This window comes from Zalophus californianus, chromosome 12 (assembly GCF_009762305.2).
Source record: "Zalophus californianus isolate mZalCal1 chromosome 12, mZalCal1.pri.v2, whole genome shotgun sequence".
Taxonomy (NCBI): domain Eukaryota; kingdom Metazoa; phylum Chordata; class Mammalia; order Carnivora; family Otariidae; genus Zalophus; species Zalophus californianus.
In genome coordinates this window covers 104,220,004-104,236,267 of record NC_045606.1, presented here as the reverse complement: position 1 = coordinate 104,236,267, position 16,264 = coordinate 104,220,004, and the positions used below count along the sequence as shown (strand labels likewise).

General features: G+C 41.3%; 1 protein-coding gene across 1 annotated transcript; it reads left to right on the top strand.

Annotated features, from left to right (window-relative positions):
* The first annotated feature begins 4,723 nt into the window (after window positions 1-4,723).
* On the top strand, window positions 4,724-14,620 carry CNPY1 (canopy FGF signaling regulator 1). Its single transcript, XM_035723331.1, is given in 5 exon segments — window positions 4,724-4,961; window positions 4,964-5,082; window positions 5,616-5,819; window positions 7,568-7,664; window positions 11,723-14,620. Coding segments are annotated over 5 exon segments (696 nt in total). The 3' UTR covers window positions 11,761-14,620.
* The last annotated feature ends 1,644 nt before the right edge of the window (window positions 14,621-16,264 follow it).

The following is a 16,264-nucleotide window of genomic DNA, read 5'->3' as shown; positions in this document are numbered from 1 at the left end:
TGGAAGGTTTCTGGCTGGAGGAGAACAGAGGTGCTTAGGGTCTGGGGTATCAGCCTCACTTTTGACTCTGCCCTTTTGTTCCTTTTGGATTTTTTTTTCAATCAAGTGAATGTGTTACTTTTTCTATAAAAAAAAAAAAAGCGCTGTGTTTCTAGTCCGAGGAAACCAGCGTGTGTTACACATTTCCACATCTGTGGAGAAGGAACAACACGGGCTTTCAGGATCCCGGGTATCTGTCCCTTTTCCTCTGAGCCGCCCGCGTTTTCTAAGGAAATCTTACCATTTGCCCCCCAACTTAGGAAATGCCACAAGAGATTCCACAAACGTGAGTTTTCACCTTTTCCGTTTGGGGTAAGTGTTCTGCAGAGCTGGTTAGAAACAGATAGCCCCTGGATTCAGTCATGTTTTCAGCAACGAGATGGCGAAGGATACGCAGATTTGGGAAGAGGGCAGGAACCTGTTAGATAAGGAGACAGATACTGAATTAATGAGACCTTTAGCTCCACCGATGGACAAGGAGCCACATTATCATTCATTAGCATTTGCTGGACCTCTACCAGACCCATCCTCTGCCAGTATCTTAATTTTTATTCAGCATCACAGAGGAGTCCCCTTCCAAACCACCTGAACGATCTGTCTGACACGTAATGGAGTTCAATAAGTATGTGTTGAATGAATGGACAGAGTCACATCTCACTCTGTGAACAGTGCCCAACTGCTGCCTCTGCCCTTTTATGCTCTTTTCTAGACACTTTCTCTCCTTGAATCTGCAAAATGCTTCTGGGGTATGCCAGAGGAGGGCACAGTTCAGGAACACACCACAGGAAGGGCGCCCAGAGCCCTTGGCTTCGGGTGATTCTTTTAAAAGATTGAAAAACTGTGACATTTTCATGTGCATAAATGCATTTTTCCCCACTTTACCTAAAATGCATGAATATTAAGAGTTTTCTTGAAGATGAACAGAATACTTTTTAGAATGGGGAAACCAAATGTGAGTGCCAAGTTTGCATTTGATAATGAAAGTTTTTTTAAACTTTAGGGAAAAGTCAAATGGAGTTCAATGAGCCCATTTGGAGTTCATCAATGATGACCCATTACGCAATTTTTCTCTGATTCTGTTTATCACTGTGAAGTTGGAAATAGGCTCCAGAATAAAAAAAAAAAAAAGTGATTGAAATTTTCACAGTCTGAATTCTAGGAAAATTTCCCCCCAAATCACATTATTCTTTTTCCTTATTTCTGTTTTCCTAACAACCTGAGCATATACTTTGTTATAACCTAAGATGTCCAAGAATAAGAATAGGAGACACTTGTAAAATGTTTTATTTTAAATGATAAGAATGACTCTTTTCATTATTCAAATTAAAGAAAGCAAGATGTTGATGTTATTTTCATGAATTTACTGTGTCTTTGTGGCAAATCATGCTGAAATCTTTGTATTTTTGTCCCCAACGTTTTATTTATTGATTACAGAAATTCACCTGTTTTAACATGGAATTGATGGTAACTGGAAAAACTGATATTAATTCTGTTATCTGTTGGTTGGCTTTAGTTCCCTAAACAAAGGCTACTTAAAATCTCTGTTATTGATTAAGTCCAGATGGAATTCACTTCTTCTGATACACAGAACACGGGCAGATTTGTCAGGCTGTGTTATTCCTCATCGAAATGAGCTCCTTTAGCCTTCTAATTATATTGTCTAATAAAACTAAACAGTCAATGCTATTTGCATATTATATGAAGAAGTGTCATACAACAAACTCATAGCAGTCAATTAACATAAAAGCTAATTATATATCTCATCATCTTACAAGTTTCTGAATTCACGCTTCCCCTGTTGTAGCCTAGAGCAAAGGAGGCTTGAATTTTCACTTCTAAATATTGACTTTTAACTAATATCAGAAGTGATTGCAATATTTTTATAGATGAAGAGTTAGTGGTGAAGCTAGATGCAATATTTGCTATAACGCAATTAACATTTCTACATTAACTAAACCTCTAGAAAGAGAATCTTTGCAACAATACAAAATCAATTATCAGTCACTAAGCAGGTTAAGTACTGGTTTCATATCTGAGGAAAAAGATAAGTGAGATTTATTTGAGATTGCCAGACTGGTATGCAAAAGACAGAGCTACCACAAGGACGTTTCGACGTCCAATTGTACACTGTAACGTAATTGTATTCCTGCCTAATTGTGATAGCTATCAAGCAAGAAATTCGCTACAAGATGAACAGAGACATAGTAACGAACACTCAGGCGAGACTGTCAGGAAGGTGTGTCTGAATAAACCCCTCTCTCCAGTTTTCTAGAGAACCCAGAGCCAAAACTTCCAGCTACTTTTTTTTTTCCCCGCTTTCAAGTATGGGTACGTCCTTCCACCCCCATTTCATTGCTCGCAGAACAAGCACATGGTCAGAAGAAGCCTGAAGGAAAACAGAAACAGACATTGTGCATACCAAGTAGGATTCAGAGTTGTAGGTAGGTTTCGGAATGGCAAAAGTTAGGATCTACTTCGTGTACAATGGAGTCATAACGGATCGCTTCTGGATGTATAACTCATACCAAGGAGCGCATGTGGAAAAGTAAGGGTGATAAGAAAACTGCCAGTGAATCGGGTTTTCTCCGGATACAATGATGGCGGCCGTTGCCATTCATATTGTAATGAGGCTAGTATCTCTGAGACAGTCCTTCCAGGGTGGAGACAACCCTCCCCTAAGATTACAATAGGAGTTGCTTTATTGACAAGTACTATTCAAAACCTTCATAGTACAGAAAGAAAGACTTCGTTTTATTCCACTTGTCTCAATACTTATTGCACTCTTATAATCAAAACACTTTGAGGGGAGAAAAGGGCCCAATTATTCTATGAACAGTCTTTAAATTTCCCCAAGGCGGTTCGGCTAAGTGGACTCATTTTAAACTTCAATCGTGTGTGCGTTTTAACAAACGTGGAAAGAGCTGCGATGCTTAAGCATCTTTTTTTTTAGCGTTTTCTCATAAAATTGGATGCTTTGATTGAGATTTTTAAAATCTATTTTTTTTTAAATCTTCTAAAAACAGCCTCCAGCAATCTCCTGTTGGGTATTTTTCCTTTCTTGTTTTTAGTGGCGGTTGTAATGAAGCATTTTCTGAGCTATCTGCTGGCAAACATTTTCTACTATTCAAGAATGCTTACACAAAAGAGCCAGCTAATGACATTTTTAAAAGCCTGTTCGCCTTCAAATAAAACCAACAAAATTCACGTGTTGATCTCTTGCTACAACATATTTGTGTTAAAATAGGCACCATACTCGTATATTCAAACATGTAAATTTACACCTCAAAATTGAAAAAAAAATCCTGTTTTGTGGAAAGTTTTAATGTGGGGACTGTTTTAAAAATTCCCAGCCCTGGAAACAAACAAAAAGCCTCTCAAAAGTCAGTTGTGGAGGCCTTGCTCTCATTAACCTCTGATCTGCTCACATCTGAGATGCTCGGCCATTTCTGCACACAGCTCAGGACGTCAGGTCAATTTTGAAAAACATTTTCGAGAGTGGTCCCAAGTCAACGTGAAATACTGGGATGTATTGGGATGGCACTGAGGGTTCCCCAAGCTCTTCCAGGCTCACACGGCTGCCCTCCTGAGATTACCACCCCCACGCTGTTTACTTTTCCGATTGGGGAAGGAGGGGGTAGGGAGAGGAGGGAGAGTGGATGTCTCCGCTGCAGTTAGATTTTTTAGGTGAAAGAGTCTACTCATCACTGGGAAATAAAATGCTGTTTTGCTGACATGGACAAAGTACCCCGAACGGATTTCAAACGTATCAGCGAAGGATACACACTGAAGGCACACGCATGGCAGGAAAAAAACCCTCATCATTCTGCTAATGATCTGCTTGATTAACTGTAATTAAGAATTTACCTCTGTGTTTTACAACTTGCAGACCCAATACAAATTTAATCCTTAGCTCCTGTAAGTTAATAAAACAGATTTTCGGTTTGCTTGTTAACCCATGTATTATCGGGTGTTTGGGGGTTTTTTAGGGTCTTTTTTGTTTTGTTTTGTTTTTTTACAACTTACAGAGCTCGATTGGCATCATTAAAAGTGTAAGTTAAACTCAATTTGTATTCGGAATGCACTTTAAGCCACTTCCTTCAGGGTCTTCTGACTAAGACATTAAACACACACATACACACTCGGGAGTTTTTAAAAACTTGATGGTTTGGTGAACAAATAAATGTGGTGGCATAGTCCAGTTTAATTAACGATTTAACTGCGAAAAGTGAGCGCATGGGCCTTGAAAGAATCAACCTCAAATCAAGTTTTGGGAGATGGGGGGGCATCATTACCGTGCACATGGTGGGGGCAGCGGGAAGTTAATCAGTGGTGTTTTTCTTTGGCTTTTTCCTCGTCCACGTTTAAGCCTGTTTTTCACAGAGTGGACTCCTCCCTGAGAGTGGGGGCTGACGGCGTGACACCGGAGCAGCCTCCCCCGGGAGCGGCGGTCCGAAGGCGCAGGCAGGGCCACCGCGCCGGGCGCTGCGCTCGCCCGGGAACCCGCGGCCAGATGGCGGGAGGCGAGGGGACCCTTTGTGCGCCCGGAGCGCGCGCCTCAAAGCCGCGCGGTCGCCGGCACCGGAAGGGTTCACACTGCGTCTGAAAGGGGACAATGGAGTCTGGATAGATCAACATCGCAGAAATCGAGTTCATTTGTGATTCAGCCCCTTTCACCATGGTTGTCATGCAAACTTCCTACTTTGATCAGCAGAGGGTGGAGGGGGAAAAAGCCCGCAGAGGCCCGGCCGCGGCGCGTCCGCGGCGCCCTTGGCGGGTCCCCGCCCCCTTCCGGAAGGAGCCGCGGGGACGCAGCATCCTGCACCTTGACCTGTCTAGACGGGCCCCGAGTTTTTGTGTCGGTTACCAAGGGCGAGGGGTGCTCTTTGACCCCCGCGCGGGGCGGAGGTGGTGGCCAGAGGGTCCTCTGAATCCTCGCCGGATTCCGGAGGGAGCCGGGCGCGCGGAGACCGGCACCAGCTGTCCCCAGAGCCCGCGGCCGCGCCCGGGGCCGCCCTGCCCGCCCCTCTCCCCCGGCGCCCGCGGGCGTCAGCGCGGCGGCCGGGGACCCGCGCCCAGGACCCGCGCCCCGGGGCGCAACTGTTGGCTCGGCCGAACTTGTCCGGAATGGAGGGGCGCGCTGCCTCGCTGGGTCTCCATCCCTCCCTGTCCCCGTCTCGTCCTCTCCAGGTTCCAGGTCTCCCTCTCTCTCTGCCTCTCTCTCTTCCTCCCTCTCTCTCTCTATTGCAAGTAAATAATCACAGCCATTTTCTGTCCTCAGTGCCTTAGTCTGCCTGTTCGGGGACTTTTATAAATGATTACCTGTATAAGTGTACTTTCTAGTTTGAATATAGTTTTTTTTTTTCTGTCCACTTTCAAACATCCGCACTTTTTCAAAAGCACCATTTAAGCTAACTTCTTAAATTCTGTAAGTAGTACAATTGCATACATATTATATTAGGAGAGTAATGCACGTTGGCGTTCATGGGGGTGGAGGATGTTTCCATATGGCTTCATCGCGAGCTCTCTCGAACCTTGTGCACGGGAAGACAGCTTCCCTGCCCGTGTTGTCTTCACAGATCGCCTTAGCCCACTCGGAGGCTTTCCTAGCAGACCTGTTGGATGGAGTGTGTGAGCGGATGAACGACCACAAGCTGGAAGAAGACCCCGTGACCAAGGAGAAGGCGTTTAAGAGATTTGCCCCAAGGAAAGGAGACAAAATATACAAAGAATTTTAAAAATTCTGTTTTTATTCTGATGCTTACAGACCTTTGAAATTCGCGGTAAGCTCTCTTCCTGGCAGGTGAATCCTGGGCGCCATGAGTACAGTGTGGTTACTCTTTTTTGCTATTTGCTTGGGTTGTTGAGTTTCAAGACACCGAACATTAAAATGTTATCTGTTAGCTTTGTTGTCCGTCCTGCTTTTTCAGTGTTGACCAGGCATTTAGGAACTTGCCAGTGAGACACCTAACGGGGCTCTGGAGACAGGAGACATTTTCCAGAAAGTGCTGTTGCAGCTCCTAGGGACTTTGAGACACAGTTTGCGTGTTTCTGTGCGGTGGGGCTCGGGGAGGGGTCTCCGTGGGTCCCCTGGCCGAGGCAGGTCTCTTCCAGGTTCCCACAGAAATAATCAGGGGTCATGGCTCCTAGGTTAAAATCCAAATTAAAATGAATGTCGCTTTCAAATATTTATTGCCAAATGATGGAGGAAGAGTGACACACATCATCCTTTCTCCCCCCCTCTGGGCTTCACAGAAGAGAGAGAATTTCTTTCCTGAGTCAATTCAAGTATTTTAGCACAAACTAAGTTAAACAAAGGCTTAGGTGTGATAGCTGGCTTAATGCCAAACTTCCGTCCAGTATAGTGTTTATTTTAGATGAAGGCTGGCCTCTGGCTTGCTAGAATGTGCCTGGCAAAATATATTCCAATATATTTCACTTTACTTAACGGTGTTGAATCAGACAAACTGTTGGGAAAGCCTGTTTAAAAAATGTATTAAGTTCACACACTGGCCAAAATGTCAGGCATGCTGAAACCCTGAAGTAAGGGCTTTAGCTGACTTTTGAAGATTTCATTTTAATTAAAAAGTATAGGCAATAATTCCAGGTTAAAAGCACTGTGGAAGAGAAATTGCAATGAGTGAGTATGCTTGCATTTCACAGGTTTTAAATAAACACATTATAGTGGAATTTAAATATTTTTAAATGCCATTTAAAATTTTTAAAGTCTTGCTTAATGAACTTGGAAAGTGATTTGCAAGTCTCGAGCGAATGCCCTTCTGCAGGTTCCCAGTTCCTGAAACTGTAACCTTGTGGGTCTCTAACACAGACACATACTTCACTTAGAATTTAAGATTTTTTTCTTTTTTCCTAATGCCTGGGCAAATTTGGGCTGCCTCTTCTCTGAAAAGTTAGATTTGGGGGTAGAAGCAGAGTGAAATTATGAATGGATCTCTAAATGGTATGAAAGGAAACTTGCCTAAGTAACTGTCAAGCATGTTATCCACAGTGAAATTGAGGATGCATTTGTTTTGATTGCTGAGAAAGCTTAATTGTTTTCACACTTCAGACTCTGTTTTAAAACCACAACATGGATTATTATGTTAAATCTGAGGGAACCGGGTTTAACCATTTCAAGGAGCTGTGTTCTTTAAAGGGTTCTAAAAAAAAAAGCAAAAACAAAAACAGAAGCTAAGACTTTTCAGCTCCACCTAGGAGACCCATTTCTTCCTAGTCCTCGCGTTCCAATTTAAGGAAAAGGAACAAATACAAAGAACTAGTTTCCTTCCTTACCCTCGTCTTTCAACACGACTAATCAGTTGGTTAGGTCCCAGGAAAATGATGCAATTAACATTCTGGGGAGAGGGTTGATCCAATGCCATGGAGTCTTAAACCAAAGGGGCTAATAAAAATGAGCCACCTTGGCAACACGATTTTCTATTTTCAGCTAAGAAAATGTTGGTAAGTGCTTCTAACCAGATGCCCGGTGCGTGCGTATCTACCCACCTATGCGGTGATTCTGTTTCCTCAGTGCGAAGCCATAATAGAGGAGCATGAAGACGGAATATTCTCACTTATCGCCCAGGAGGCACACCACCTCGCTGACAAGCTGTGCAGTAAAAAGGCAGGTACTGTGTCTGATGTAACATGTGTCCTCCGTGCGCCCACCCCCTCTGCCTTGCTGTCTCCCTGCCACCAACAGCTCTCCACTGACTCAGAAAGACACCAAGTGAGAGAGAACAAACAAACAGAACCACAGGGCTACCGGGCTCTCGGGTGGCACTTCCTTTCCTCTGCATTGTCGAGGAAGTCTAAAGGACTCGATTTCCAGATGTTAAGGAGCACATGCTCGTCAGAATTGGATGGATCCAAAACACTTTCTCTTTCTAAACTCCCGAGAGCTAGGATTCTCCATCCTGGATCAGGAAGGAGAATCTCTTTATGATTTGCCTACACTGACAGAAGGTGGGATCTTTATTTAGTACGGGATTTTGAAAGTTGTTTTTTTTTGTTTGTTTGTTTGCTGATTTGCGAGGGTGCTGGGGTTTTTTTTTTCAAGTTTATTTCCCAGAAATCCACTTCTTCTTAAAAAAATTTTTCTTTTCTGGTAGAGGGTAGAAAATAATATTTGAGTCATATTCTTATACACACTCACACACACACACACACACTCACACTCAGAAGCTAGAAAAAATTACCAGAACTTGATTTATATAAAGTTGAAACATGTTACCACCATTGGCCTTTCCACCTGTTTGGTGGAGTATGAACCTTCTAGGGGAGTGTCACTATGATGCTTATTTAATACACTTACTAGAATGTAGCTCAAGTTGTGCAGTCTTTTCAGATATCTTTGAGCAAATGAATGATATGTATGAAGACTGATTGAAAGTCCTGGGAATACTTTTATGCCCTTGCAGAAGCTTGAGACATTTAGCAATTGTTTATAATAAAGTATAATATACCTGCATCCACAGTATCAAATTTTTAGTGCCAAAGTCCTTAAAATAATAGTTACTGCCCATTTGTAGATAGATATTCATGTCATCAAAGGTTATTAAACAAGAAAGTTATAAATCCACATTAACAGGAAAAAGTTTTCTTACTCTGAGTAGATAATGGGGTTGTTTTCTGCTTAAAATCCAGTTTGAAAAATAATAATAAAATCTAGTTTGGTTGGGAGTTTGAAGAATAGTACAGTGGAATGATACAGTCAGGATTGTTCTCGAGTTTGAGGGCTTTTTCATGGAGTTCAGCTACATAATGTTGCAATTTTGTGAAATTCACATCAATAAGCGCATAGCCACGATTTTCTGAAGGAAGTATTTTGGAAGTTTTTCAAACAATTCGGAGATATACGTATGCTTGAAGATACAAGCAAAAATGTGATGACCGATCCTGAAAATACCTGTTTTCCTATTTTTTCCTCACAAAGGGTTTGGACTCGTCATAATCATCTTTGTAGGGCAAATGCAACTAATTTGCTCTCTAAACACCTGTTCAGACCTTACAGAAGGGCCTGAGAAAGTTTCACTAAGTCTTCACAACAGCCCTTGACCCAAATAATAAGATCCTGGGGTGGGGGGGTAAGACTCTGTTCCTAAATGCAGCAGTTTGACCTAAGTTCAATAATATTGTCTTTTCACTCCTTTTGCGTATTTATAATTGAAGCTAAAAATTAACATGAACCCCAAGAAAACGCGAACATAAGGGGGAAACCTAAGCTACATGCAGGACTGCTGGTGTAAAATAAAACATTAGATAATTAATTCTTAATAGCATTTGATTGCTTAAAAACTGGTTAAGTACTTATACTATAAACATAAACATCAGTGCCTCAGAACTCTTGAGAATGCAAGGCAGCCACCCCAGAGGGTAACCACAGTGCAGGGGAGAGAGTTTTTCCAGGCTGTGTTTCTCTGTGAAACCTATTTATGGATGTTCTAAACCGTTCATAAATTAAAAACTCTGAGTACATTAATCCTAAAAAGAGGCTAGACTGCCCCCACCCCGCCGAGTTCCTACTGTTGAAATAAGGTAACACCCCATAACAATTTTTCAATAATTTTTTCAAACTTAAAAATTATTGCCAGAAAAGGATAAAGCACTACATCAATGAGAAAAATTGCACGCAATGACCACAGCAACAAAGAAGCAGTGTGTTTTAACATATTGGGATGGTTTCAGATTACCGTGTAAAAGGTGAGACGCTCACATTGTAGAAAAACTCGGGCACTTTCCGACGTAATGTATATACAAAGATAGCAGGTGTCCTGTGAGAGCATGGCGTCCGTGTTCTGTTTCGTCGAGGTGATACTTTATCTTGTTCTATTGTCCAGCGACTTTGCTATGATTGATCTCCACGATTTAAAGATGTTTTGAAGATATGGCCGTGTGTGTGTGTGTGTGTGTGTGTGTGTGTGTGTGTGTGTGTGTGTGTCCTGGAGGCTCTGACCCCGCATTAACCAGTAACGCATTACCCAATGTCTACTGTGTGCAAGACACTCTACTGAGGTCTGCTAAATGCTTTTAGGGAGATAACTTCTTTTAAATAGGTATTTCTAGAACTAGAGGTTCAATTGGAAAGTTAGTCCCTTTTTATACTTTATGTATGTGTGTGTACGGGTGCGCATGCATTTGTTATATGTGTCTATATATGAATTTTGCTTTTTTCTCTTTACTGTAGATCATTTCACTTTATTTTTTAATAATTACATAAGACCAGATGAAGGCACATTCACAGACTTTAAAACTTCAGCTTTTTTGAGGTATAATTGGCATAAAATTGTAAGGTGTATAAAGTGTACAACGTGGTGATTTGATATGTGTGTATGTTGTGAAAGATGCCTCCCATCTACTTAATTAACACTGGACTCTTTAAGTATTAGGATTCTTCTACAGTGTACCCCTTACCCATAAACATATAAATGGGGAGTGATGGAGAAAACATCTGTTACACTCAAGATGACCGTTTTGATTTAAAAATAACACATCAGTGGGATTTTCACGAACATTATGTGCCACCTTTTGAATCAGTAAAGAAAACCTCAGTGAAAGACGATAGGATTGCAGATGGGTCTGTGGATGTCCCTCTGCAGCTTTATTCACTGCATAAAATAAAAGTTTATCAAATACATCCTATTCTTGGGGTGTGAGACAGAGGAATGGGGCTACCCCATACGTAATCTGGTTTTTTTTTTCCCTAGGCAAAAAAAAAGGGAGCTCATTAGATTATCCTGATGGAATATTTTGTGGCACATGACCCAGGCTTTGCCAGATTGTCATTTTAAAGTCTTGAAGTCAAAATGATGTTTTAAAATCTTAATAAGATATCAGGTCGTGATAAAAAGTGTTGCTGTATTCCACTGATGGTAGAGAACATAGCACTCTAGATCGTGGACGCATGGATGTTCTGAGGTCTGTGGGGGTATTCATTAGCTAGAGTGTGAGGGTACAGACGTAAAGACAGAAATGTCTTCTGGATACACGTCACTTCTGCTTTGATAGTAAATCTTCACATTTAAACCATTAGACTGACGAATCTGTCACATGATCATTTTGAACGCAACACAGGGAATCACGTACCAAGTATCTTGAAATGTTTAGCCTTCATTTAAAGGAAAAGCATTTTTACCTTTTTGTGTAGCCTTCCCAACACTAATGGTGGTATTGAATTCTAATATGCCAAATGGTTACTTTCAAAGGCTGGTGTATTTCCTGTTTCAAATAGACGATGTAGTTAAAAGAACCCATAGCCTCTCCAAAGAGAGCCGGCATTCGTTGCTTCTAGTTGGAAAAGTAGTGTGCATCAGAGCATCCCCCTGCCTCTCTGCTCCTTGGGTTAGATGCCAAGCGTGCTGTGCCCTCATTTAAAGCATTTCTTAAATACTCCCAAGGCCGTGGGCAAAATGGTACGATCCCTGGGCTTTGGTTTTTAAGTATTCCAGGAAAAAATGCTGGAGGATGGAATGAGAATAGCAGAGCATTGACAGGTGTTGAGGCCAGGTTTGGGGTCCAGGGGAGTAGATTATACCCTTTTTTTCTGCTTTTGTGTGTATTTGAAAGTTTCCACAATGAAAAAGTTTTTAAAATGTGCTTCCATAAAAATGTGTCTTTTTGCAGAAAGTTAGTGACTCACACGCTGTGATTAAATGTGAGTGTGATGCCGTGTAACTTTTTTTTCCAGACCTCTGTGAAACCTATGCTGAGCAAATTGAGCTCTAGGATACCGGTGCTACCAGGTAGTGGGGAGGAGAGCCACAGCCCACAGGTCACCGTCTGTGCTCATATCTTTATGTTTCTTCATGAAAAGAAAGGCTATGTCTCGTTCATACCATGTCATCTCATGTAGGACATTTTATTGAAAATCTCTTGTTTGGCATCATGACAAACCTGGTTCTTTCTACAGGGGAGGCTGAGGAGTGCATAAAACAAAGTACCTTTGTGGATTTTGGTACAGACAGGGTTGGGAGTAAAGCATTTAATTTGGTAATAAGAAAAAAGTGAAACCATTTTAAGGATTTGATAATGCATACTGTATATTTTATGCATGTCTACAAGTATCCCGTTCTATTTGATAAGAACTTGATTTGATTTCTTAAATACTTGATTGGTCATGAATTTAAGAAAATATGTTGCCACAAATTCCAGATTATGTCTTCCAGGATATATATGGTGGTCAATAAAAGAAACAAACTAACTTTAGATCAGGAATGAAAATCAAATTTCCAGCTTTAAACCCTAAGTTTAAAAACTTTTTAATCTCTAAAATGTAATTGAATGTATAAAAAATAATGAATATTTTCATAGCAAGCAGTACGATGGCCTTCTCCTGCAGACCTTCTGAATTGAGATGATTCAGAGAGTCGATTTTTTATCACACTGCGTGTTCTTCAAAGATGACACCAATGACCATGTTTTGTTTTGCTGCAAACTCTATTGCGTGTGTGTGTTTTTTGAAAGACTTCAGCTAACAGCATGTATATTTTGCTGCTAACTAACCTATTATTCTCCCAATTTGGGTGTTTTCATTGGTGTGGAGATGAAGGGGAGGTGGGACCTTATGAAAAGTTACCTATTGACCACACTTAATACCAGAACGTAGTAATCATATTGCTCTTGGATATTTCATTGTCTCTGTTAAATTTACATTCAGTGGAATCTGACTTTAATTATTTAACATGTCAGGGCATATTCTACACACTTCTCTTTAAAAAGAAATGCTCATTGTTGGTGGTGAGAATTTACAAGGTAGGATGAGATAAATTCTGCCCCCAAAGAGCAAAAACCATCTTGCCATGTGTTCCATCATTGCCTAGAAAACACTCAGCTGAGGCTTCGGGGAGGGGATAGTTCTGAAACTTAGGAACATTTACCAAAATTAAGAGGAAGCAGTTTCCACTTTTCTCCTTCTTCCACCCCACTTCTTACTAGAAGTCAGAATTTTAAATTCATGCCAGTTGTTTGTTTGGGGAAACGGAAAGGCTCGTGATGTTTGGACGCATCTATAGCCAGGTAACGAGGACAGACCCTACATGCTATAGCCCAGGAAACCTGCACTGATAGAAAATGGAAATAGGATTTCAGAATAATTAGCACCATTTTTCAGTCAGGTAGTAAAGTTGTGATTTACAACACAGTCCCTACATCTTTATGTAAACCTGTCTATCTAAGATTAATTCAGCATTTCGAATAGCGCCGAGTCATGAACCTCTCCTGAACTTGGGCTTCCTTGGTACGTGCGCTGCCCAGGAACCTGATTCCTTCATGAGAAGATGGCCAAGGCCGTGGCTGGCAAGTGCCCCTGGAGCTGGACATCTGTGACTGTGGAAGTGTGACCTCAGGCTTCCCAGATTCTCACTGGTAACTGTTACAGATTCTCAGATGCGGACACTGCTAATGCTGAGCACACACTGTACACGAATGTGGGGTCCTGCTTAGCAACCTAAGTGAACATGAGGACTCCGCCTTCCTTCCCCCACGGAAGTTTCTCGTGGATGGTGATGCGCTTGCTTTGACTGGAGCGAACCACGCATCTTGCCTCTAATAGTGAACATCGAAGGTTTCGCCGAATTTGGCTTTTCAGTTGTTTCTTATTTCCCAGGAAAAATAGTCTTGTCTCTTCCAAGATTTTTGGTAGCTCATGACTTATCGACTTTTCCTTTCCAGAAATTTGTTTCCAGCGCAAGCTTGTTAAACTCACGTAAATACTGCAGCTTACTGAGTTACTGATTAAATGTATGTTTGAGGGATAGACACAAACCACCGCATTTCTTATGGCTGCAAATATTCGGGAGTTTCCCTGTAGGGCACAGTCAGGCTGTGCACTTTTGCTAATGAGCAATAATGAGACAGAGTAGTTGCTCGCTTTAGCGTCCCTCTGAGTCACAGTCCTGCCTTCTTAATGACGTTTATTGACCAAACCAAAACAAAGCAAAAAGCCTGGGAAAAATAAAAAAGGCAGCACCCAGAGTATGGCACAAAAGTTTCTCAGAGTCAATGAAAAGCAACCTAATTCTGGGTCAGAAAATTCCTTGGAGGAAAAAAGCGGGGGGTGTGATGCTCATTAAAATAACAGGGAGAGTAGACACGTTTGAGGCAAGTGGTTTCAAGTTGTGCTTTTATGAGACAGGTTCTTTGGGTCTCCCTGGAAGACTCTGGGAACCTGTTCTTATAAAAAGAAACCAAATTGGCTGAGACGCACTGTTTATATTTTGTTATGTGGATTACTACTTGCTAAGAATAAGCCAAGACCAATGAATCCATTTCACCGAGGAGTGGAAAGTGGAATTGAGCCAAAGTCCCAAATGGGAGAGATCAATACTTTATTTACTAAGACAAGCCCTAAAAAAAATAGAGTCAATAGCTGGTTATATTTGTTCTACCTATTTCTCTGCTTGGGTTGATAGTTATTCATATATGTAATGGCTTTATCTAATTAAAAAAATTTTAAACTATCACTCTTAAAATTCAGATTATAATGGAATATGAGAAAAAGCCATTCTTTGATGTGATTTTGTGGCCTGTTTTAAGATTTGATGCAAATTTTTGAGCTAATCTTAAATGAGTTAATCTTAAATCTTGAAGCCCACCCACCAGCATATTGCATAGTTTTATACCAAAATGCAATTAGCAATGATATTAAATTGTCACAATACCTGTTAGATACAAGTGTGTGTTTTATTATGATTTTCTGCCTATAACTTACTGCCCCTTTATACATTGCCTAAATTCCTCAGATTATTTGCCTATATTTATAGCAAGGAGCTAAATAGTTAAAAGACCAAATGAGATAAATGAAATTGAAATATGGAATCATAGACATTCACTGCCCTTAAGTTACCTAGGATAAGACGCAGCAGATGACAATGCCCTCTCCCTAGCACTTGCTGCCCCTGGCCCTGAACGTGTATTTGCTGAGGGGGAACAGCCCACTGGTTTTATCCATTTTCAGGACCTGCCCTTCTCGAAGATGGTGATTAAATTTAATGTACTATGAGCTCATTTGTCTGTAAGGACATTACCTGAAAAATCCAGTTTGGCTTCCTAAGGACAGTTTGTGAGGTGGAGTCTGAACCATCAGAAAGAGTTCTCCACCTTTCTGGATTCTCGGCGGGCTCAGGAGATGGGTGGGAGGGTAGGAACACACGTGCACACACACAAACCCACACCCGTAGACAGAGACACAGTCTGGACACAGGGAAGTCAGCTGAAGCTGGGACCGCTCCAAGGTGGAGATCTCAGAGGAAAACGTGTCTGGAAACTTCTGTAATTCCTTAAGGAAAAAAAAAATCATCCCTGTGCTCCTTAATCTTGATTTTTCAAGATTTTCAAGAAAGAAAAAAAAAATACCCTAAATTATAACACATAGGGAAAATAGTCTACCTCACAACAGCAAGACATTTACAAAACACATTCCATCTGTTAAGAAGTTCTTGGAAAACAACAAGCTTTGAGACTGTGCTGGAAATATATCAGAATTATATTGTGATATGGCTCATTATTATGGAACACAGATTTTATTTGACCAGCCATGGGTCAAAACGGTATCCCCCTAAACATAATGGCACAAAGTAGAAGCCAATACAGTGAGGTGAGCGATTAAACAGGCCAGAGAGCGCTGAGTTCCCTCAAACCACAGGGTAGGTGAGAGCTGCCTGCACACTTGGCTGAGCCATGATACAACTCGGGGGCGCACAGGCCTTCCCTTGGAACAGACAGAGGCTCCAGGAACTTCCTCCTCCTTTCAGGGATGTTAATAAACCAATATCTAAGGAATGCAAGTTACATAATGGAACGTTGGATGCCCAATGTCAGCTAATTAAGCATGGCTGAGACTCGGAAAGATCCTGTAAGTGATAAGTTAAAATATTAATACCAATTTCAAACTTCATGAATAGCGAGGTTGGCACCTGAAGAGTTAGAATGTACTCCTGACATTTTACATTAAGGGTTTGCCTCAAAGCCGCTTTCCGAACAAGTGGGAATTTCTCTACAGCATATTCTCTGATATTAGCCAAGAAAGGCTGATGATAATCCTTGAGGTGACACCACTGTCAACAGAGAGAGAGAAGATTTCAATCAGGTGATTTTCATTGTCTGGCAGAAATGATGTTTATGGCTTTGTTGTTCTTCATCAAAGGGCGCTGATTAAGCACCTTCATGCCCTGTGGTTTGTAGAAGAAAGCAGAGAACCAAAAAATAGACTATCTGGCCGCCATTAAAAATG